At 43.7% G+C, this 23,148-nt stretch overlaps 3 protein-coding genes across 7 annotated transcripts in view; 2 read left to right on the forward strand and 1 right to left on the reverse strand.

Annotated features, from left to right (window-relative positions):
• COL4A6 (collagen type IV alpha 6 chain) overlaps nt 1-8,475 on the forward strand; it is a 119,192-nt gene extending 110,717 nt beyond the window's left edge. For both annotated transcript variants that reach the window (XM_085230402.1, XM_085230403.1), the window contains 9 exons: nt 819-944; nt 1,265-1,381; nt 2,240-2,401; nt 2,872-2,970; nt 3,251-3,397; nt 3,875-3,991; nt 4,168-4,359; nt 4,587-4,873; nt 5,477-8,475. In XM_085230402.1, the coding sequence (XP_085086528.1) occupies nt 819-944; nt 1,265-1,381; nt 2,240-2,401; nt 2,872-2,970; nt 3,251-3,397; nt 3,875-3,991; nt 4,168-4,359; nt 4,587-4,873; nt 5,477-5,737 (1,508 nt within the window). In that variant the 3' untranslated portion in view covers nt 5,738-8,475. The remainder of the gene's footprint in view (nt 1-818; nt 945-1,264; nt 1,382-2,239; nt 2,402-2,871; nt 2,971-3,250; nt 3,398-3,874; nt 3,992-4,167; nt 4,360-4,586; nt 4,874-5,476) is intronic.
• On the reverse strand, nt 8,009-19,795 carry ATG4A (autophagy related 4A cysteine peptidase). 3 transcript variants are annotated; one of them, XM_085230405.1, is made up of 13 exons: nt 19,640-19,795; nt 18,879-18,989; nt 17,729-17,800; nt 17,190-17,288; nt 15,866-15,967; nt 14,954-15,026; nt 13,685-13,764; nt 12,708-12,895; nt 12,515-12,593; nt 11,524-11,669; nt 10,467-10,523; nt 9,532-9,643; nt 8,009-9,268 (listed from the first exon to the last, which is right to left on the reverse strand). In XM_085230405.1, the coding sequence occupies exons 1-13, from the start codon at nt 19,647-19,649 to the stop codon at nt 9,204-9,206; spliced, it is 1,194 nt and encodes a 397-aa protein (XP_085086531.1). In that variant the 5' UTR covers nt 19,650-19,795; the 3' UTR covers nt 8,009-9,203. The 3 variants fall into 3 exon arrangements, with proteins under 3 accessions (XP_085086531.1, XP_085086532.1, XP_085086533.1); XM_085230406.1 differs by lacking the exon at nt 17,190-17,288; XM_085230407.1 differs by lacking the exons at nt 18,879-18,989; nt 19,640-19,795 and adding an exon at nt 18,650-18,673.
• Nucleotides 19,795-22,735, forward strand: PSMD10 (proteasome 26S subunit, non-ATPase 10). 2 transcript variants are annotated; one of them, XM_085230409.1, is made up of 5 exons: nt 19,795-20,019; nt 20,111-20,209; nt 20,547-20,693; nt 20,801-20,967; nt 22,276-22,735. In XM_085230409.1, the coding sequence occupies exons 1-5, from the start codon at nt 19,906-19,908 to the stop codon at nt 22,439-22,441; spliced, it is 693 nt and encodes a 230-aa protein (XP_085086535.1). In that variant the 5' UTR covers nt 19,795-19,905; the 3' UTR covers nt 22,442-22,735. The 2 variants fall into 2 exon arrangements, with proteins under 2 accessions (XP_085086535.1, XP_085086536.1); XM_085230410.1 differs by lacking the exon at nt 22,276-22,735 and adding an exon at nt 21,892-22,247 and having other exon boundaries at nt 19,819-20,019.
• The last annotated feature ends 413 nt before the right edge of the window (nt 22,736-23,148 follow it).

Genomic DNA, 23,148 nt, shown 5'->3' on the forward strand with positions numbered 1-23,148 from the left:
CCAAAGTGTCCTAGCTGGGAACATGCATTAAATGGTCCATTATGAGAGCAGTGTTCCCCACAAAATTGCTGTTTCACCCAGTTGTGGATTAAATTACAGTATCAAAGGAAGGAAAATATCAGAATACTGAATGTGCATGAGCAAATTCTTCTTTAATGCCAGTAAGAATAGGATGCAGTCTGTGGAGTGAAGGAGGTTTTTCTGTGGATAGTTCTCCTTGATTTCCTGAAGGACTGTTGCTGCTGGAAGGTCAGTGGAATGAAATCATAAAGCTCTTCCACCTCCAGTGAATGCTTGATTTTACAAGGCAGCATCAAGCGCTCTCTTTGAGTTGGACTAAATGATGCCATGTTTCCTTACTGCTCTCTGTTATGTGGAACTTAAGAAAAACCTTAGTAAAATTGCAGTCATAGAATGATTTAGATTGGAAGGGACCTTTAAGATCATCTAGTTCCAGTTCCTCTGCAGGGACACCTCCCTCTAGACCAGGTCGGAAGCTGATTTCTTCCATCAGATCTGAATTCTGCTCTTGGGCTCTTGCTTACTTTTTCATATTGTTAACTGTATGAAATAGAATGTGGTTCTGTTTTGCAAAGTGTTTTGCAAAATCTGAAGGAGGAAAACCTTTCCAAAGGGACTTGTTTGGTTACAATAATCTTGTAAAGTAGCATTTCAAAGCCAGGCTTTGAAATTTTGTGTGTGAAAATAGACAGCTTTGTTGTGTAAAATTAGAATGATAGCTGTGTTCTATTTGTGTAATGAATTAACTGCTAGTAGATTATTTGAATAGGCTTTCTTCTTTAACCATCTTTAATTAGGTCTGAGTGAAGTTGGACTGAAAGGCCCTGCGGGTCTCCCTGGTCTGAAGGGTGAGGAAGGTTCTCCAGGCCTGGGTAGAGGAGCTGTAGGATTCCCAGGGCCAAAAGGCTCATCAGGAGACATGGGTAAGTACTGATGTTTGTAAGCCTGGTGGAATGTGTTGCAACTCAGGCTGATGGGTTTGCACAGCTAGAGGAATTACCAGAGAGAACTCCTAAAGTCACAGAAGTAGACAGTAATCTCACAGGTAAATATTAAATCTGTGATGTGCTTATATGGTTGAGAAACTGCTGCGTAGTTCTTACACTGTCTGAACAGCAGAAAATAGCAATTTCTTTCCCTTTGTTCTCCTCAATTTATACTTCTCAGCCACTCATTCTGTTCATATCAGCTCTATGACTGAGAGCTTGGGATACACTTTCTTACTTGGTATTTCTTACTCTAGGTCCCCCAGGTCCTGTGGGACTGCCTGGCTTGCCAGGAACTCCTGGAGTTTCTCTTCCTTCTGATATACGTGGGAGACCTGGGGATGCTGGCCATCCAGGACTTGATGGGAGTTCAGGTATGGAGACAGACCTCATAAGGGGAGTAGAGTAGCTAAAAAGATTTCTGTTAGTTTTTGTGGGTTATTTTTAATACACTTTCTTGAAGAACTCTTGAGGATAATGACTTAGAGTAACATTGCTTTAATAATCTGATTTTTAGATCAAGGCTTGAGGATAAGGAGCTCTGTTTTCAGTTCCTGCTATTTAATCCTGGTTTGATATAGCCTATTAATAAAGCTCTGTGATCAATACTCATTTCACCCATTGTGATGTTGAAGACAGACTCAGGCACTAAGGTAACTACTAAGGTCCAACATATTATTTGGACTGTGGTTTCTACAGCTGTAATTACAGGCTCCTTGTGAAATTTAGAAGTTATCTGTGGGAACTGAGAGGCAGCAAAACGTTGTTGCTACTCAAAGATACATAGGGAATGATTTGTTCTAAGGTCAGTAGCAAGTTTACCTTGAAGTTTGAAAGGTCTGTCATGATAGCATTAGTGCCTATTCATTGCCTAACAGCCTTATCGAAGAGGCTGAGACTGAGTCTTTTCCTGGCCAGACATTTGAAGCCACTGCTGTTGTTCTCCAAGGGAGTATGTGGGTCACCAGGCTAACTACCAGCTGGGATGAGGGCTATATGCGCTCAGGCCCAGGATTTGAAGTAAGATGACTGTGGTCAAAAGGATTTAAAGGTTTCTCATACCTGCGTTTACGTAAGTAACTGAGGCCTGGTTCTTTTCATTTGGGAGGAGGACAATCTTGGAAATACAAACAGCCAAACAATGACCGTCCACTAGAATGACCCAGTGGTGATAGCAATAGCATTTGCTTTGCCTCAGTAGGAGATTGTGCCAATTATCACTTTGTCTTTAGGTCTTCCAGGTCCTCCGGGACCACGAGGGCCCCCTGGACCAGCTTTTGACCAAGGTGACACAGGCAATCCAGGTTTCCCTGGTGTTCCTGGCTTGCAAGGTGGTAAGGGTGATGTAGGACCTGCTGGTCCCATTGGACTCCCTGGCGTATCTGGATTCAAAGGTAATCTTGCCATGAAAAGTGTCTGGGAGTCGTTTGGCAGCTGTTACCATGACAGTATGAATGGTTATTGTGTAGTGTCTGTGACTGCATTGTGTTGTCTGTTTTTCCTTTCTGCCCATGCAGGTTTGACCTACAGCTGGTAACGTGAGGCCGGCTCCAGGTGCTAGTCAGTGTGTCCCACATGACTTTTTAATTTTCTTACTATTTTTTTTTTCTGGGTACTTGATGTCCACATGGAAGAATATTGTCAATCAAGTGTAATTATGTAGCAGTGGAAATTCTCGTCTCAAGGCTCTGCAGCCATTCTGGACATGAATGTGGGCACAGAGTTCCTGAAGGGTCATGGTCCCCTCTGTCTCAGAGCAGAAATAGTGTTCTCATTCCTGCCATCAGTGTGTTTCTCACTGCCCCAGCTGGGGAATCAGAACCTCATGCTCAGCCTCTGAGGTCTCATCTGTGTGCCTTTGCAGGTGTCAGAGGCGAGCCTGGTCTTATGGGGATGCCAGGTAAAGATGGGCCTCCAGGGGATCCTGGTTACCCTGGACTGAAAGGTGAAATGGGACGCCGAGGTGAGTGCCAGAGAATTGGAAAAGCTTTACTTTGTTGCAAATGGTTTGGGGTAGAGAAAGTTCCAGAGTTCTCCTAATTGGCTTATCTGGGGGGCTTCTTGGTTTCTTAGAGAATTGAAATAAATTAGAAAGAGCTTAGTTTATCACGTTTTAGAAAGATACCCAGTGCTGATGTATTAAGGCAGCTTTAATTAAACATGCTTTTGTTTATGTCAGTATTGTTGTCAAAGCCGTGCACCTTTTTGTGATGTACTTACACTGTCTCTTACACTGTGTGCAGGTCTCCCTGGCCAACCAGGGGCTCCAGGTATAACCCCACAGGCAGAAGAAATCACAGCCCCTGCAGGCTTACCGGGTCTGCCAGGGATTGATGGTGTTCCTGGCTTTGATGGAGATCCTGGATTCCAGGGCCCGGTTGGAAAGCCAGGTAAAAACACACTCAGATCACTGACTTTCTGGCCTTTTGGAAGAGGAATACTACTTTCAGTGCATTATGAAAGTTTTTCTAGCAATGGAAATAATTCAAGCCAAAAACATACAAACACCATGTTTTACTATTGTTAGAACATGCTTGATAAATTCTTGTCATGCACTTTGATAGTGCTTTCGAGTGAGCACTGCAGAGTGAGGAGCAGCAGCTGTGGTATAGCTGATATGATGCCAGCTTTGGTAGCAGCAGGTGGAGTGATCCTGAAAGTGATTCACTACTGAGAATTATTTGGAGTGTCAGTGGAATACTGCTACTGGAGAAGTGATCTGAACTTCAGCCTGGGCTGCTACCACTAGGTTGTATCTAGAACTGTTTAAGAGTGAGCTCTCAGTATGGCCATAGGTAACAGATTTCTGCTTGTGAATAGAGTTGTAGGACTGAGGTAACGATAGTAGTAACCATATATGATTTCAGGTGCAAAGGGCCTGCCAGGCAGATCTGGTTTGAAAGGACGCGATGGTTTACCTGGATCACCTGGCATAGCTGGTGACCCGGGACCTTTGGGTGCCCCAGGACCTCAGGGATTTGAAGGTAATGGCATGATTTGCAGAGCACAGGTCATTAGACTTTTCTTTTTCCATAAATTCTGAAGAAACCAAATCAGTTACCTTAGGGAGACTGGGGATGTACACGATCTTCTGCTTTGTATCTGCAATGAAGTAAATTTTATCTTCAGTAAGGAAGATTGTCATGTCATTGTCTTCTAGGTGCCGCTGGAAAGCCAGGCGCGCTTGGCTTGCCGGGAATGCCTGGTCGGAGCGTGGGTGTCGGGTACACCTTAGTGAAGCACAGCCAGTCAGACCAAATCCCACCTTGTCCCATTGGCATGAACAAGCTCTGGGATGGCTACAGCTTGTTGTACGTGGAGGGGCAGGAAAAATCACACAACCAGGATCTCGGTGAGTTGACGGGCTTCTCCCAGGCATAAACGATGTGGGCCAAAACCCTGTTTCTAATGTGCGGTTTTCATTGGTACTGCTGACAGCTGCTGTAGGGAAAGTCTCCTTGGCCAGAATCTGCTGTGGAAGCAGTGTCACTTGTGCAGTGCTATGCTACTCTTGGCTAGTGTGTATGAGCCGGAACATTTGGCAGATGCTTGGTATGACTGTTTCCCCAATTATTCCAGGTTTTGCTGGCTCTTGTTTGCCCCGCTTCAGCACTATGCCTTTTATTTACTGCAACATCAATGAAGTGTGCTACTACGCCAGCCGAAACGACAAGTCCTACTGGCTGTCCACCACTGCTCCCATCCCCATGATGCCAGTGAACAGCAATCAGATCCCACAGTACATCAGTCGTTGCTCCGTGTGCGAAGCACCATCCCAGGCTGTGGCTGTGCACAGCCAGGATATCACCATCCCACAGTGTCCTGTTGGTTGGCGCAGCCTCTGGATAGGATACTCCTTCCTAATGGTAAGGATACCATTGCTACTGCCATGGCAGTTTTACACGTTTTTTTTAGATCTCATCACTGAGACTGAATTAGCTGAGTTGCTCGTAGCAACTTCTTTATCAGCAGGTCTGCTATTGGCCATTTGTTCCCATTTATCTGGCCTTTTCGTGTGCACTGCTCAAGTCCGGTAGTAAAACCGAAGCAGTAGTTCTGCATTGCCACAAATACTCATTGTGCTTCAAACCTTCAAGTGCAGAAACACCAATTAAGCTGCAGTATTTCCTTAATCTCCTCTGTCTTCTGGAATATTATTTCCACTGCAATCCCCTTGAAGCACAGTACTGTAAGGTCATTAGAAAACTATGAAGTCAGCATTATTGTCTCCTCATTTTCCCACTTTGCAATTGCAAAACTGGATTTCCTTTATACAAGGACTGCATATTCAGCATAAGCAAATGCCTTTGCTTCTTTGCCTCTAGCCCTGACTCAAGACTTAGATACAAATAACCAAGTTATACATTTGTTTGCCTGTTCTACTTTTCACAACTACAGAACTTGAAGACTGCCCTATTGCCTCCTCTTCTGTTCCTTTGCACTCACTTAAATGGACATCTTTATTTCAGCACACAGCAGCTGGTGCAGAGGGTGGAGGTCAGTCCCTTGTCTCACCTGGTTCTTGCCTGGAGGATTTCCGTGCTACGCCCTTCATTGAATGCAATGGTGCCAGAGGAACATGCCACTACTTTGCAAACAAATACAGCTTCTGGCTGACCACTGTTGAGCAGTCGCAGCAGTTTGTTGGTGCTCCTCCCTCCGAAACTCTGAAAGCAGGACAGCTTCGGACGAGGGTCAGCCGCTGCCAAGTGTGCATGAAGAACTTGTAACAGAAAAGCAAAGCATGAACAGCCTTTGTTACCTGAGAGTAGGCATCACTGATGTGAAGGAGATAAATTCATAAACCTGTTTTGTGTGTGGTTAATAAAGGAATCAAGATGGCCAGAATTCCACAAAAATCTAATTCAAGTCCAGGACTTCGCACACAAGGGAAAGACCGGTGCTCAGAAAGCCATTCTGTGGATCATGGTGCTATGCTATTTCTCTGCTGTTGTTTGGGGCTGCTTCTTCATTCATGGCTACCTCAGAAAGTCTCTGGGAGTTCTTTATTCAGACTGAAGCATAACTGGCATCTCACATACACCACTGCCCTGAGCAAGGCGTGCACCAACTGCCACCAGGAGACACATCTGCAAAGTTGTGCTTTGTTAGCGTCCCTGCAAGCGGTACCTGGCCTCGTGCGAGGGAATGAACACACATTCTCCTATGAAATGCAGAACTACCCAAATTTTGTAATGCACTGTAGGTGACTTTGAAACACTAAGCAGAAGTGGTTGATAACTGACCTGATTAGGGAATTGAAGATGAATGTTTTGCTTTGCTTATACAACAGGTGGGGATGTTCTTTGGCTCCAGTGATAGGTAATCAATTCTAATCCAAACTCATATCCACAGTTGATTTTGAGTCCAAACCACCTCCAGCATTTTTCATAGCTCTAACTGTATTCCAGTAAAAAGTTTCCTTCAAGGCCTGTTCTTATCTCCTTGCAGTCAAATGACGCACAGCCACCAGAAACACTTCATTACTGCAAACCTTAATCTTCCTTCAGAGGTTGCCTTGGCACAGTTTTGTGTAATTATACAAGCTGTGTGTGTATAAAAAGTAGAGGCCTGCCAGCTAGCATGCAATGCTTCTGCAAATACAGAAGAAAGCAGTTAGTTACGAGACGTACATTTATTATTTCTACACTCGCGATCGATTGTGTTCTTCCTCTGGGCTGCTTGCTGTATTCTGCTCGTTTTAAAAATTGCATTTCTATCGTAATCCCACATTCCTAGAGGGCATAATTAAAGAGAAGTGCTACTAATTGTATTATCCTTACGTATTTTGAGGGAAAGCCATGAAAAAGGATGCTAACAGTTACATGAATTCATTAGGTCGGGCTAGAGGTGTGATTATCGATTTCTCTTTCTAGTGATGTGCACAAAACCCTTACATACTGACATTCCAGGACGTCTGAAGGAAGTGCCTTGCAAATACACTATTGCCTCGGCTTAAAGATTTTGAAGACAAATTGTCAGATTATTACTATTAATACAAGACTGAGACATGAATTTCAAGTACTTTTTCTCTACTAGTTGCTAGAGGTGTAGCTCTATCCAGCAAAATACTTGAGCAGACACTGTTTTTATCTTCAATGATTGAGGGTGGAACTAGGTGATCTGTAAGGTCCCATCCAACCCAAAGCATTCTATGAATCTGCAGTGGTTATTTATATGCATAAAACAATGTTATTTTCCCAGATTGGAGTCAGAGAGCTCTGTGTGTTCAGAGTTGAACCACAGTAGAGATGAGGAGAGAGTTTGTGATGAGAATTTTTAGTCTTTCATTTAACTCTTCCCTGCTTGTGAAAGATCCGCAGCTGCTTTGGATGTATTTTGCAATTGCCCTTTAAGATGTTGTAGTGCTCCTGACTGATGATCCTTTAGTGCAGAATATCGAATTTACTTTTAGCTGTCCTTGCATACTGAGCATATTGTGCTCCTGGTGTAGGCAAACACGTGCTGTGTGCACACAGCAGTGCTCACCGTGTGCTGAAAATGTGTGCAATTAACTCTGGGAAGTTTTCAGCAATGGGGCTTCCATGGTGCTATAAGAAGTGTCAGTCAGGTGTGTTTGCAGACTCGATTTTTGAACACGAACACATGAAACGTGTTTTTTTCAGGATTAGAACTTTATGCATTGAACATGCCAGTATCTTTAGAGAAGTATGCTTCTATTGCAAGCCCTGTTGCTATCGATACCCAAACTTCCCGAGTTCCACAAATGGCCTTTTCCTGCTGCTCACCCAGAAAGCACGCTCGTGCAGCAAACAGCTCACAGCTTAGGAGGGCTTGGCCCTGCAGAGCTCCTCCAGCTGCTCAGAAGGCGTGCAGCTAATCCCTGGGAAGAGGAGGAGAAAAAGTGCTGTTTTTTCTAAGTGTATAATTTCCAAGCTGTGTTTAATAAACATTAAACAAGACGAAACAGGCTCTTCTTAGCTCTTTCCTTCAGTATCACACTGGCCCTTTTCAGGAGGTGCAAGTGAGAGGAGACAGCATTCAGTATTTCTCCATGTGTTTTTATTGGTGAAGATGAAACTCTGCAGTTCACGTTCATCGCTCTGTCATGACAAAATGACCACCCTGGGGACTGCCTGGTGGATCTTTAGCATGGAGTAAAAGATCTTTGCCTTAAATTGTTTTTCTTAGGGCTGCGAGAGAGATACTCTGCCTTATAGAAATACAACTGCCCAGGCTGCTCTGATCAACCTGTAACATTAAGGCACTTAGACCACAACAGATCTCAAAAGGCAATAACTCAAGTAACAATGATGCAATCTGTCTATGTGTATATATTAAGTCTTAACATAACCTGGTTTGCATTTATTTCACACGAACAAATTAACAAAATATAGCAGCATACAACCTATGAAAAGCTTAAGAAATTTATTAGATGCACAGATAAAGTGCTGTAACAGAAGTTTGTGTAAATCTACTTTAAAATAAATAAGGTACAGTTAAACCACCTTTGACTCTTTTTAGCTCTGAAAGAAATAACCTAAGTTTCAATGATTTTGATGTTAAGGTCAAGGTGAAATATACCATAACTATAACAGTGGTTGTGATCTGTATCAACTATTTGAGTCTCCCGTTCCTCTCGAGGTCTCCCAGAAGCAGGAAGGCTATTGCAAAATGTATACATTAGACACAGTTCCTTTTACAGAAACATTTTTGTAATAAAGTGTGGTTGCTCAGATACATGTTAAAATATTTAACAAGGAAACAATTTTCTCATGATCCAGTCGATCTTTTAAACAAGACAACGTATTTTTTTCTATGATGCAGCCCACAGGAGGGAACAGAAGTAAACATCCTCCTTAATTGAAGACTGTTTTGCTTTAAGAACTAAACTATTGCATTATTATGAGAGCAAGAAATATCCATTTGGGTTATCCCTTTCTCCAAACATAGAGCCCAGCAATACGCTCATTTCTGCCTTAATCTCAAAGGCCCATTTGTCTTCAGGTAAGATACTGAAAAGAGATTCCCATTAAGCATCTTACAACAAGAGCTTTTATTGCCTTTCCATCCGGGGAAGCTCTTGTTAAGCTGTCGTTGGAGTTTTGGATGCTACTCGGATTCTGTGCTCTGTTTTTTCCATAATTTCAGGCACTTTGGGGCTAACATGGCTGTAAGTCAATGCAATGATATTAGCAATGTGTTCAGCACTCAGAAGAGTCACAGCAGTTTCCTTCATACACTCAGGATTTCAAATTCTTCTTCCAATTCAAACAGCTTGTCAGTAGATTCAATGAGTTCTGCAAAACAGAAGTGATGCTAAAGCAGTGCCTGACTATTTACTTAAAAGAAAAAGCTTTGAAAAACACATTCCAGAAAAGTACCTTCTAAGACTGATAAAAATAAGTAAATCTGTGCTAGCAGTTGTATGGATTGTTTGGACAGGTGGCAGATAGGTATCGCTTGATGCTTAGGAAAGCAGAGTTATTCCACCTGTGACTGTTCTTCTCTTTGCTAAGGAGGGACACTGAACTGCACAGGAGGCTCTCAGCCCACACCATACCTGCTCCTGTAGTTGTCACTTCTGGCTTTGTTGGAGGTATGAACGGAGGCCAGTGGGGCGGGTGCTTCTGGACCAGCTCAAACATCCGTAGGCTCTGTTGCTTTAGAATCTCCTGAAGACAGAATACTTTCATTTAAAATGATGCCTTGAGAGAACCTTAAAGCACAGTTAAGTGTCTGTTCAATAAAAACATCCTTTCATTATGTGTATTTATCAGGAAACAAAGGCTTTATGCAGACATACTGTGAGGTCCTGTTATATTTTGAGTACCATAGATTTCTAACATTTTGCTCATTAAAAACATACCTGGCAGACAGATCTCTTGAACTGTACTACAAGATATCACTGTCTTATAACCAGCTTTGATTTCTACACACCTGTGATTTGGTTTACATGTAGCAGCCAGACACCAAGAATGCTCAATATTTTCTGCCTTTTAGAAGAAAAGCGCCTGTGTGGAATGCTGTGATAAAAGACAGATCAGCTCCAATTTTTTTGGAGATTTGGAAGGATGAGTTTTGATCAGGAGAAGCAAGCTGTTACTGAAGCCAAGTGCTACTGCTCTTCGAAGAGATGTCACCTCCTGATATATTACAATTATATACAAACTGTTTTCCTCAGCTGTTTGCTTTTTTTTTGTTTGTTTCACAGAAACGCCTTTAGAGGTGTATATACCCCTTTAAGGGTATCTGTTTCCACCCATTTGTCAAGTGGCAGGGTTCCTGGCTGTCAAAGCATTGAACAATTTCTGCTTAACATCACAGCAACACTCTTACCCCACTGTGTTAATGCACTCTTCTCTATGGCTCTTTTCATGTGAATACAGAGATAAATGAAATGGGAGTTTCTGGTTTAGGAAAAAAAAAACAACCAACAACCAACCAAGACCATAAATTCCTATAGAGTGAACAGAGATGGTCACTTGCCACTGTTACCTTTTGTACGAGACTGCACCAGTTATCAAAATCACATTCTTCTTTGCAAAAGAAGCCCTGAGGGGGGAAAAAGCAAACAACAAAAATACAACAGTGTTATTTTGCAAATTACAAATCCACAGTGCAGCAGGTAAAGCAGTGTGAGCAGCAATATGCTGATTCCCCCTGTGGCCACTCAATGAAAGACCCCAAATATGTGGCAGTTCAGGGCAAGAACCCAAGAGTGGCACAAGGCCCTGCAAACCCCAGCAAACCAATCAATCAAAAGCATGCAGCAGCTGCTGTGTGCTCTGTCATGGAGCCACGGCCAGCTCCAAGAGCCCAGCCTCACAGATATAATAACCTAAGGATCACTTTCCGTATGGTACCTGTGCTGGAAATATTTGTTCTTCATTATGGCTTTGTCTGGCTCACTGCATTATTCCAGATGTTGTAAAGTTACATAGATAAGTATTTAAAAAAAAAAAATCAAAATACTTTCTAGGAAGTAGCAATAATAATAGCAATATGTCAGTGAATGAAAGACGCTGGTATCTTGTTTAAAGCTACAGACCCACATCTCATAGGTGACAACTGCCAAATCCCTACCAGAGGATAATGGCACGGGGTCAGATTTCTTCAGATACAACAGGTGCCTATGGAACGCTGTAACATATGTTGGATAACCTCTACAAATAACTCCATTTACAGATTTTTAAATTATGATATCATAAATAACTTGTCCAGAGTGATCAAGCTTGTAAGACAGCAATAGAATAAAACAAATAAGCCTGACTCCATTCCTTTAACCACTACACACATGCTGCTTGCACACAGTAAATGCACTCAGCAAAGAAACTGAAGGTAGCTCCCTGCCATGCAAACAGACAGTGCCTGTGTGACCTAAGATTAATGCATCTGTGTAGTTAATGTAGCTATGTGTTGAAGAAGCAGCTATGTGATCTTGATGCTATATGTTGATAAAAGACAGCTTTGTGATCTCGATCCTATTCAAGAAACACATTCTTGCCCTTAGTTTGAAATAAAATACTTGCATTTATTACTTTCTAACACCTACTAAAGCTACTGAAGGGTCCAAATTCATGATCTTCATTCTGTGGGGGGCTTGCTGGCAGTGGAAGCTCTGGTCATCAACTGTGCCGTTCTCTTCTGAATCTACAAAGCTTTGGGTGGTGTGAGGGTCCAAATAGATCAGCTCATTGCCTGCATGGATGACACCCATATGTTGAAAACAAACAAGTGACTTTAATGAGTGCTAAGTCCAGAACTGCAAAACCAAAATTAACATTGACTGTGGTGACAATTTATCCAGGTCTTCTGTTTAGGGATTCCTGAGGAGAATCAAAAAGCTTAGACACAATTTTTCCACCAGATATTTACTGTAATTTTCTATTGTGACCTATTACTGCAGATTTTCTGGTTGGTGTGTTCTATCTTTCTCACATACTTTCCTTTTCCCATGTGAGATCCAGTACTTTCTTTTTTTTTAAATCTCAACTGCTGTAATCCCTAACATTCCAAGATCAAAAGGTACAGGATGGCCAGAAATTAAATCTGTAATCCCATTAGCATTCATTCAGAAATTGGAACAAAAGTGCCTAAAACAGCTCAGGTTTTACAAAAGAACAAAACATCCATAAACCTATGGGCCAAAGTCTGGATGACTGTATTTACAACAATTAAAGGAATACACGATACAAGAAGATCTGCAAGAAGGTGGAAAAGACACCACTATCAGAACACATCTGAAATACAAGAAATTAAGAGAAGTGGCAGTTGACCAATATACTTGTTGAATGCTATCAGCATCGGTGTGCTGTTTTTGCCTGTCATTACTTCTTTTTGCATCTAGCTTTGCTGTTACCTTTCTGCTTCTGTAAAGGGACACATCATGCTGTTGCTGAAATACTTTAGGTACGCTTCTTCATCTCTTTAACTGTACTCTGATTTTTCTTTAAAGATTCATAATTAAACTGCATACACTCTCCCCCCAGAAATTTCTCTTTTGACCATCTGCATATTTTGAATAAGTTTCCCTTTTTCCTTACCTAAAAATCCTATGAAATAATAGGCATTATTTGGTTTCCCTCCTAATGCTCCCAAAGACTGTGGCATCTTAAAGCATTCCTAGGAATTCAAAGGGAGGAAAAGGAAATTATAGTTGATTTGTTTACTGATCTCGCAGATACTTGAACTTATTTGACAATGACAACCAATTCATTGGGGAAAAAAAAAACTTACTTTAAATGCATCAATATATACTGGATTTATGTGATTTATCCCTAGTCGTAGAGGTATAATAAGCAAGAGGGGCTTCCAGCCTGTGCAGAGTCCTGCTGTGTTCCTGTTCCGGCCAAGAGCACTTCTGTGCAAATGTGCACTGCTATGGGCTGTGCTGCTGCTCTGGGGAGGGGACCAGCACATCTTCTCTGTGGGAATAAAACCAGAAATCAGTCGGTGCACAAAGGAACACAAAGTAGATCTTCCTCTCTGAAATAAATTAGGCTGCTGTGCCAGAGATCTTCATAGAGCTCCCAAGATAAAACGAGCAGGGCACGGAAATTAATTATAGCTGTTTAGCAGAAGTAATTCTAGCAGACAGAATGTGCTGGCACATCCAAGTGAGACACTGCATTGATGACTGGGAGATGAAAATTTAAGCCTGAAATGACATTTACTATTGGTATTATTAATATGCTCAAGACTCGTCTGTAAAACGTCACAGAAATGAAACGGCAGAGATGATGACATCAGGAACTCCTTGAGGAACTCTTTGCACCCAACGATGTGAGCGTAAAGAAAACAACAGGAACTGAAGCAGAGGTGGACTATGGTTAAGCTTCACTTGTAAATCCACCTTTCTTAGGACTGTAAATTAAGCAAGGCCGTGCATTTCTCAGTGCCAGGATCTGCTTTTTTTGCCTACAAAAAGCACAACTCTTTCACAAACCCTGCATTAAAACCAATTTACATAAACTGCAACCTCATTCCATCTCTGGGCTAAGAGTTTAGATAGCACAGACCATTTTTGTCTTCTCCCCAGCTGCACAGTGGCTTTAGTTTTGGACATGCAAACCTGAGTTTGTGATTTTTTTATCCCTTTTCTTACACCAGGAAGGAATACAGGTGGCCCTGAAGTATTTTGTTCATGTTTAGATACATTTGGGAAAATGAAGTCTTATCAGAAACAGCTATAGGAGTACTAATATTTCACTTACTGATGTCTTCAATGACCACTGTGTTGTCCATAGATACATAAACAGCCAATGAATTCCATTCATCAAATAAAGCAAGCTTCCTAGAGAACAAATTAACATGAACTAGTTAGCCCCAAAGGGTACTTATTCTTGGAAAAAATAGATGATTCTTGAGTAATTAAAAGTTTGGGGTTTTTTCCTTTGGAAAAGCAAACTTGTTGGATTTTTGAAAGTCTTGGTGCAATAAGGAGTAATCTTTGAATATTAAACATTTAATATATTTGGAAAAATAGATACTGAGTGGTACCAGGAAAAGCATGTACACTGTACAGTGTGAAAACTGTTTTGTCTCACTGCCAATTGCAGTGATAGTAACAGCTCAACCACGTAATTAAGTTTGCTACTTTGTATTGCATTTAACAGCCTACGCAATGGAATCTTGCCCATCGTGTCTGTCATTGTCTAGGAAAGGAAAAATTTCCTTTGCCAGCTTTGCATATTAATTTTTGCATAAGAAGTTCTACTGAATTCAGTGGAACTATTTCTGTGTGTGTGTGCAAAGTAGAATTGGACATTAAAAGCTAAAAGAATCTGGGCATCCAAAAGTTAGGTGGGATACAGAAGTTTCTGTTCATTTGTGTGAAATCCAGACCTCTGGGGAAGGGAGCTACAATCTGAAGCTGCACCGGCAGAGTTAGCTGTTGACATAAGCCAGAAAAGCCCAGATGTGAGCACTAACCCATGAAGAACTTAGCAGTGAGAAGTGCTGGGGTTCAGGGTGTGCTCTTATCCCTCCAAGAACTGAGCAAAGCCAGCTCTTCTAAGACTTCGAGACTCTGAGGAGCTGCCCATCTTTTGTGGGTGGCACAACTGCTCACAATTGCAGTTCAGTTCCCCCTTGACCCAGCTGGCTTCCCTCTGACGTTTCATACTGCCAGCCTAACCTACCTGGTAGCACTCCTGACCTGCTAAGGCTGTGCCTCTGTGCAGAAAGAAGCAGACATCTGTGGTGGCTACTGATTAGGGCATACAAACAGCACAGCAGCTGAGAACAACTTCAAGTTTCTCTTTCTCAGGCTCTTACTGTACTAAAATCTAGAGTTCACCCATTCCCAATTCAGTTCCTGCCCACCATACCCCACGTTGCACTTGTAAACACACAATAAATGTATCCCTGATTCTGAGATAGGCAGATGCAGCCTTCAAAACCCTGCCTGGGCCTTATCCTGATCTCTGAGTGAGGTGCCCTGGGGGAGTACATTCTGAATGAGCTGGTAGGATCTGACTTACTTTAATACTTGAGCAACTGTATTTGGTCCAAACCACTCTCCAATCGATTTCCCCTCTCCAACACCCATCTGTGCTGTTTTTGTGAAGGGGAAAAAACAAACCACAAACACAGAAGAAAAGAGAGATCACAAAGAATCCAATAACAAAAAATATTCAATGCCATGGTTATATAAGAAGTTTTGAGTAACTGCAAACTATATTTAGCAATAACAATTATTTTCTCAACCTACGCTTTTTTCAAATCCTTACTGTTGTTAGTTCACAGAACCATAAAATCACAGAATGGTTGGGTTGGAAGGGACCTTAAAGCCCATCAAGCTCCAAGCCGTGCTGTGGGCTGGCTGCCCCTCCCCCCCAGGCCGCTCATGGCCCCATCCAGTGTGGCCTCCAGGGATGGGGCACCCACAGCTCTGAGCAGCTGTGCCAGGGCCTCACCGCCCTCTCAGAATAAAGAATTTTAGTTTAAAGCCATTCCCTATTCCGACTATCAGCCGCTCACCCTCCTGCTTATAAGCTCCCTTCAAGTACTGGCAGTTCCTTTAATAAAATTTCTGAACAAAAGTAAGATTTACAAATAATTATTACAAACTATTACAGATTACACCAATAAGCTCCGTAACTGTCTATTTTAATATTACTGACCCTGGTACCCAAGGCTTACACAGTTGATCAGGGGACAGATTCTAGCGTGTGCTTTTATTTAGGTCTCAGTGAATAACACTTCTGTGCTATTATACCCCACAGCCATCCACATGCATTTTTAGATCTAAACACACACACTGCCTTCATAACCATACTTAAAGTTATGAATTAACAGGTTTCAGTTAAGTTTCAGTATTAAGTTTCAGTATTAAGTTTCAGTACAGTAGGAATTTCAGTAGAAAATGAAACAGAAAGTCTGTTTGTTCTTACCCATCTGGTGGATGGAATAACAGCAATCCTTCCTGTCTAGAAAGCATCGGAGGATTCTGTGATATTCTTCTGGTTGTTCTTTGTGTTTTTCCCATTGCCAATCTGAGTGGAAACACAAAGATTATAAAAACATAATGTTTCCATTATCCTGATCAGATTTCTGGAGAGTAGTAAGCACACAATGAGATGGTACAAGAGTAATCCACAAGAGTAATCCTGCCCTGAAAGTAATGCCTCCCATTTTATGATGTTGGACTTGGTGATCTGAGAGATTTTCTCCAACCTTCGTGACTCATGATTCCCACCAATACCCCATTCCATTTTGCTGCCGTGTGACAGATGGCAGCAGAGGGGCAGTGTGACAGCATGGCATCTGACATGCAAGTGAGGATGAAACAAAAGGGTGGGACTGAATTCCTTCATGCAGAAAAAAATGGCATCCACTGTCATTCATTGAGACTTGCTGAATGTCTCTGGAAACCAAACAGTGGCTGTGAGCACACTGAGGCACTGAGTGGTGCATTTCAGCAGTGGCAACAGCTGGTCACATCTGCTGGCACAGATTTGCACGAGTGCAGCATGCAGGCTCTTGTTCATGGCTGGTTTAAATGCACAGCTACTGGTGGTGTCTGTGTTTAAAAGTAGTGTTTTGTAGCTGAGAATTTGTTCTATCAAATAGTGTTATTGTGCTCTTTGTATCTGTTGTAGTTTTCATGGAAATAAACAGGAGGCATTACTTTCAGTGCAACCTGCATACAATTCATCTCTAAAATTTACATTTTGTTTAGAGTGTCTAGAATTCACAGTTTGCTATTTCCTTTAAACTGTTCTTTATCATCATAGGCTAAATGGCAAAGATGTCATCAATTGCAGACTTATTCTGACTGATGGCTGCTGAGCACTGAGAGCTACTGCAGTATCTGTGAGCTTCCAAGGTTACTCAAAACCACGTGCTCTACTTAAATCTTGTGAGATTTGTGTACATACATCAAATAACAATACAAGGTCCATACTGGAAAGTCCTCTCACACAACAAATCCACAACAGCTCTGCCATGTCTGCTTCTGCCTCTAATAGAGGCAGTTTCCTTAGTTATGGAGAGCAGCAGGATTCCCTGTCTGTTGTCTCTATTTCTCTGCTTAAAGCTGCTATGATTTCACCCAGTCAGACAAGAATAATTCAACAGTAACTTCTACCAAAGCACCAAATAAAGTTTTATTAATAAATCTGGGTTTTGTGCTTTTATGGAATACTACACACACACACACACTGAAGAAACGTGGTCTCCAAACAATACAGATATTCACTCAGAAGCAGTACACACCTCTTCCTAAATGCCTGCAGATCAGTGCCTGTGCCAGCATCATCTGCCCACACCTCAGCATACATCCCCAGCCAGCGTCAGACGAAGGACCAGTGCCTCCTATTAGGAAAGTTCATCACAATTAATATGGGCTTTGAACTGGAGGCAGCAGCACAGAGAAGCTGTCAGAGTATAAGAGCCCAGTTAGGTCTGCTGAAATTTGCAGTGACTGTCCTGTGGATGCAATGCTTTTATTTCCACACTGCTGGTCTAATCTCTGCGCAACACAAATAAGGTTTATGTACTCCTTGTGGAGCTGACTTACTCTTCATTCTTCAACAACACTCGCAGATATGTGCTGCTTGCTTTACAAACACGAGCACCTGATTACATGCAAGTGTAAGTACACACAGATTTTAATAACTTCAATATGCTGTTTGCATAAACAATTATAACAGTGCTCAAAACGTAATAACGTAAAAATCATTTGTCAGTCCATGAGGCCATCTCTACTCCTGCTATTTAATTTTAACGAGACAACAGGTCTGCAGCATACTCACCAATAGGAGAAAACTTTCTTCTATACGTAAACCAGAGACGAGCACTGACATCCAACAATAACTTAGATTTGTCTGGAATGTTTTTAGAAGGAAAGAATAAACTTTTAGAACCAGGGAATTCCAGTTTTTCCTACATAGCCCATATATAGCATTCACAGATGACTCCTGTTAGCTTCTACATATAAAGTCTTTAATACTTAGATGCTTTTTTAACCTTTTAAACCTGAGAACTTTTGTAGACTTTTAGTTAAAGTTGGATTGTTAAGAATGAAATAATTACTAGGCAGTGAAGTTGTAAAAGGTGTATGGAATGATTCTGTCTAGCTTGAATGAAATGCTACGGAGAACTACGTCCTCAGGAAAGAACTGGTACAGCAAGTTAAGGTGAAGAACTCCTATGTGCCAAACAGCATAGAATTATGCATCACTTCCAAACCCAATACACTGTTATTTCTTGAAAATATTAATAATACTGACTTAATTTTTTCTTGTCACTTTTTTTTTCTTTTCTTTTTTTTAAATATACACTTACAGAATTGCCCCAAAGGCTCTCAAAGATTTCTTAAGCTCTTACCTGCTGCTTTCTCTCTGTGCTGTGCTCAGACCCACTGGCATTTCAAGGGATCTCTCAGCCCACCAAGGCTGAGTATGGGACCCTTGGCTGTCCCAGTACCATGGCTGCAATGACAGCTGCTACCTCTGACATGTAACACAGGGTTGTCCTTGTCCCCTCCCCAAGGAGCAAAACTCAGTTCTGAAATCTGATCTCTGTATCATATAGAATTGCTAAAGCTAACATTGCTTTTCACCAAATTACAGCACACGCCTCAGATTATTATTTGTTATTGTGCTGATGATTTTGAAATCTCACTTTATAGCTGACAGCTCCCCTCAAGGGTAAATAACATCAGCAACACCAACCATTCCCTGCAGATCTGTTTTAATTTCTGAAGCATCTGGTGATGAGAAGGGACCGAACTCACAACTCCGCCAGTCGTGCGGTCTCTGCACCAGCAGTGACAGACAGTGACACCGGGGTTTCGTTCAGGGCTGAGTACCACTACCTACAGCTGGGGGTTTTGTTTCCAGGGAGAAGCTGCTGCCGCACCACAACCAGCATGTCACAGAAGAGTCTTCACGTTAGAGGTACCTTCATTCAGGTGGTGCCGCCTTCCCAGAATCCACACCGGCTCATCGGTGTCGGGAAATTCTTCTAAGTATTCCGACAGAATAGTGATCTGGTTTTCATACCTGGACAGAACTGAGCACAACACGGCAGAGCTCAGACCTCGCCCCGCTCCGACAGCACGACATGGCTGCCGCCGCACGGCCCGGCTGCGGAGGGAGGGAGGGAGGGGAGGAGGGTCTGCCTGCGTCACTGGCTAACGGTAATTAATACCGATTAGAGAAGGAAGTCCGATCGCAGCAGGGTTTGGGTTTGGTTTTTTTTTTTTCCTTTTTCTTTCATGACTAAAGCGGGGCTTGTTGGAAGAGTAAAAATGCCCCTCGGTCGTTGTCTTTCAGACGGCAGCCTGAAGAAACAGCGCTGACCGCAAGCATGAAGCCAAAGCAGACGCGATCCTACGCCGCTCCTCACGTAGGAAGAACGACGGCGCCGCGTGAGAGCGGCACAGCGCCCCACCGCAGCTGTCACACAGCCGCCCCGCCCGCACGGCTGGACAGCAGCTCCCGGATCCGCCCGGCGAGCCCTCGCGGACCGCGCTTCCCGGAGCCGACGGCGCGGTGCCCGGCTCCCGCCCCGGCCACAAGGCCCCGACGTCCCGCCCCGAGCCCGGAGGCGCGGCCGTCGCGCCGCGGCCGGCTGGGTTTACCTCAGCGATCCCGCTCCGCGCGGCTCACCCCGATCCCGCCGCTCCCCTCTCCCCGCGGCCCCGTCCCGACGCCCCTCACCTGACTCCATCCTCCTGCCGTCACCATCCTCCTCCTCGGCCCGACGCGGAGGTCCGACGCGGAGGCCGCGCGCGGCGCTCCGGGAGCTGTAGTTCCGTAGCCGAGTGGCGGCGCACCGCGTCCCGCCGGGCGGACTACAAATCCCGGCAACCCCCGCGGCGCGGAGGCGGTCTACGGGCGCGATCGGGTGGACTCGGCGCGGCGCCCCGCTGATTGGCCCGCCCGCGGGAGGGGGCGCCGCCCTGTCGGCGGGGCTGGCGGCCGGCATGGAGGGCTCGGTGTCCGACGTCGAGGTCTGCAACCTGGCCTACGCCGGGCGCCTGGAGGAGCTGCGCGCCCGGCTGCTGCGCGACAGAGCCCTGGCCACCACCACCGACCAGGTCAGCCGGCCGAGCGCGCCGCTGCGGGAGCGGGTCCCGTCAGGGCAACCGCGCGACCCGGGGCCCGCTGACCGCCGCTCCCTCCCCGCAGGACCGCCGCACCGCGCTGCACTGGGCCTGTTCGGCGGGACGCACGGCCGTGGCGGATCTCCTGCTGGGGCTCGGCGTGCCCGTCGGCGACAAGGACGACGTGAGTGAGGCGGCCCGGGGCAAAAAATTGGATACGATTTTCAGCCACTTTCGTTATTCTTTAAAAAATATTTTGTAAGCGCGGCTGTTGGTGCTGGAGGTGCCCCGCGGAGCCACGCACAGCTGAGCTAACTGGTTTCTGCTGCGCGGCTGCAGCTTCTGTCGGGGCTGAGTGCGGAGCTGCGAGCGGGCCCACGGCCTGTCTGTCTGCCTGCCGATAGTAATGCTAAGTGCTGCAGCTAGGTGCGGTATGGCTCGTGAGCAGGCTGCTCTGCACTGAGGTTATGTTTTCTTGTGTGACGTCTTTGCTGTAATGACTTCTGTGCTTGCCTCTGCAGGCCGGTTGGACTCCCTTACACATTGCTGCATCGGCGGGCCGTGATGAGATCGTGAAGGCCCTGATTGACAAGGGGGCTCCCATCAATGCTGTCAATCAGAATGGCTGCACGCCCCTGCACTACGCAGCCTCCAAAAATAAGCAGGAGGTACGGCTGCCTGTGCTGCTGGAGTTGGTGTTGCTGTCAAGAAAAGAGTTTGGTTATATGAACTTCTCTTCAGTTTTTTTCCCCTTTTTCTCTTCCTACGCCTTCAGATTGCAGTCATGCTGTTAGAGAATGGAGCTGATCCGGATGCGACAGATCATTTTGAATCTACCCCATTGCATAGAGCAGCAGCCAAAGGCAACCTAAAAATGATACAGATCCTTCTGCGGCACAATGCATCTGTTAACATACAGGACTCAGAAGGGAACACTCCCCTGTAAGTGATTTTGTTTGTTTGCTGGCTTGGGGTTTCTTTATGTTTGGTTTGGCTATAGCATAATCTCCATGAAATGAAACTCCATCACTTCAAATTTGCTTTTTAACTTTAGGGTGCCTCAGAATACTCCTTTGCTTCACATCCCTGTGTAATTAAAAAAGATTTTAGAAAATAATAATTAGTATTTTGTGTGAGTGTACATCCATACTTTAGTTACTACATCTATTTTAAAATGTAGAACACCTTTTGTAATAACTTGGAATACATTCCATTTCCGCTAGGGGGTAGAAAGTGTGCTAATAACATCAAAGTCATAAGGAACTGGTCTTGCAGGCTGGCCCGCTCTGTCCTGTCAAGTAAGAACTAATTTTGGAAATTTTCCTCATTTCTCTAAGGAAAGTAACATGCAATTTAAGTGTAACTAATCCAACGTTTGTTATTGCCTCAGAGAGCAGTTTGAATCTGTAAGGGTGAAACCTTAGCTGCTTTGAAGTTGGTGGCAGAAACCTGTCTTGTCTGCATTGGAATCAAGATTTTGGCATGAATAAGATTGAGCAGGGTATTTTCGCTATACACAAAACCCAATTTATTGTAGAACACATGCATTTATTTTCAGGATAGGATGCTAAATTGAAAAAAAAGCACTTGCTGTACTTCAGTAATTCTTTACTTTTGATTCAAATAGAGATTACTGTTTTCCAATTTCACTATGGATTTCGTGCTCCTTATCTTTGCTGACTGCAGAGCAAGGCTTTGAATTCTTTGTAGGTGGTCAATTATGTGTGGTTTTGTTTTTCTAGGATTTCTCTCCCCTCGTTCCCCGCAACATTCTTGTTTTGCTCTTGTTTTGACAAGGCATAATTGTTGCTCTTCATAAGCTTGGACTACTTAAAAGTGGCTGTGGGTTTCTTGTTTTTATTGCAGTCATTTAGCCTGCGATGAAGAGAGAGTGGATGAGGCAAAGCTGCTGGTATCTAATGGTGCAAGTATTCACATTGAGAATAAAGAAGAGCTGACCCCACTGAAAGTGGCAAAGGGTGGCCTGGGAGCCATACTTAAAAGAATGGCGGAGGGCTAGTGGGGCCTTCTGGCTTGGCTGTCTCCTCTTTTGTGCTTGTGTTTAAGATTGCCAACCTCGTATTTCGATAGTTCAACGAGGATGTCATATGTGAGCATCAGCATGGTATTCAAATGTCTTATCTCTAGGTTTGCTCAAAGTATACTGCCAAAACAGTCATTTGTACTTCCTGTTGATTAAACAGATTACTACTTTTAATGTATTTTTGATATCTTGCCGTTTTCTTTCAGTTCACTGTATGATCTGTATACGTTAGTCATTCCTTCTATGTTGCAGTCCAGTTTAGGATTATTTCTTTCGAACAACTTTGGGAGTCTCAAAATGATATTCCTGCTCTCTGTGCTTCAGGTAATAATTTCAAGGACAAAGCGTGATTGTAAAGTGATTTCCTGCTGAATTCTAAAAAAAATGCAAAGCAAGCATCTTTATGTGTAGGATATTAAAAAAACTAGCAACTTCTGTGATGATTGCAATCATGTAAGGGTTTGTTTGGCCAGGAGAGAATTAAAGACATCCTCTAAACTGCTTTTTTAATAAGGATCATTGAGAACTTCCATGTGCTTGTCACTAACTCATTTGTCCCTTAATTTTGTCCCTGATTGAATTGATGTGGGGGAGGTTGGGATTTTCTTTTGTTGTTTCGCTTTTTCGTGTGCTTGGAATAAAATTCAGTATTTCAGTGTTTAGCAATAGAGGTGAAAATACTTACTGCAAAATAAAAAAGCTGTCTGGACAGCCGGGCCCAGAGGGCAGTGTTGAACAGAGTTAAATCCAGCTGGCAACTGGTCATGAGCGGTGTTTCCCAGAGTCAGTACCAGGGCTGGCCCTGTTTAATATCTTTATGGATGATCTGAACGAGGGGATTGGGTGCACCTCCAGTAAGTCTGTGAATGACATCAAGTTGGGAGGAATTGTGGATCTGCCTGAGAGTAGGAAGACTCTACAGCGGGATCTGGACAGGCTGATCACTGGGCTGAGGCCAATTGTATGCGCTTTAACAAAGCCAAGTGCTGTGTCCTACCTGTTGGCCACAACAGTCCCATGCAGTGCTACAGGCTTGGGGCAGAGTGGCTGGAAAACTGCACAGAGAGAAAAGATGTGGG

This window comes from Meleagris gallopavo, chromosome 9, assembly GCF_905368555.1.
Source record: "Meleagris gallopavo chromosome 9, MGAL_WU_HG_1.1, whole genome shotgun sequence".
Lineage (NCBI taxonomy): Eukaryota > Metazoa > Chordata > Aves > Galliformes > Phasianidae > Meleagris > Meleagris gallopavo.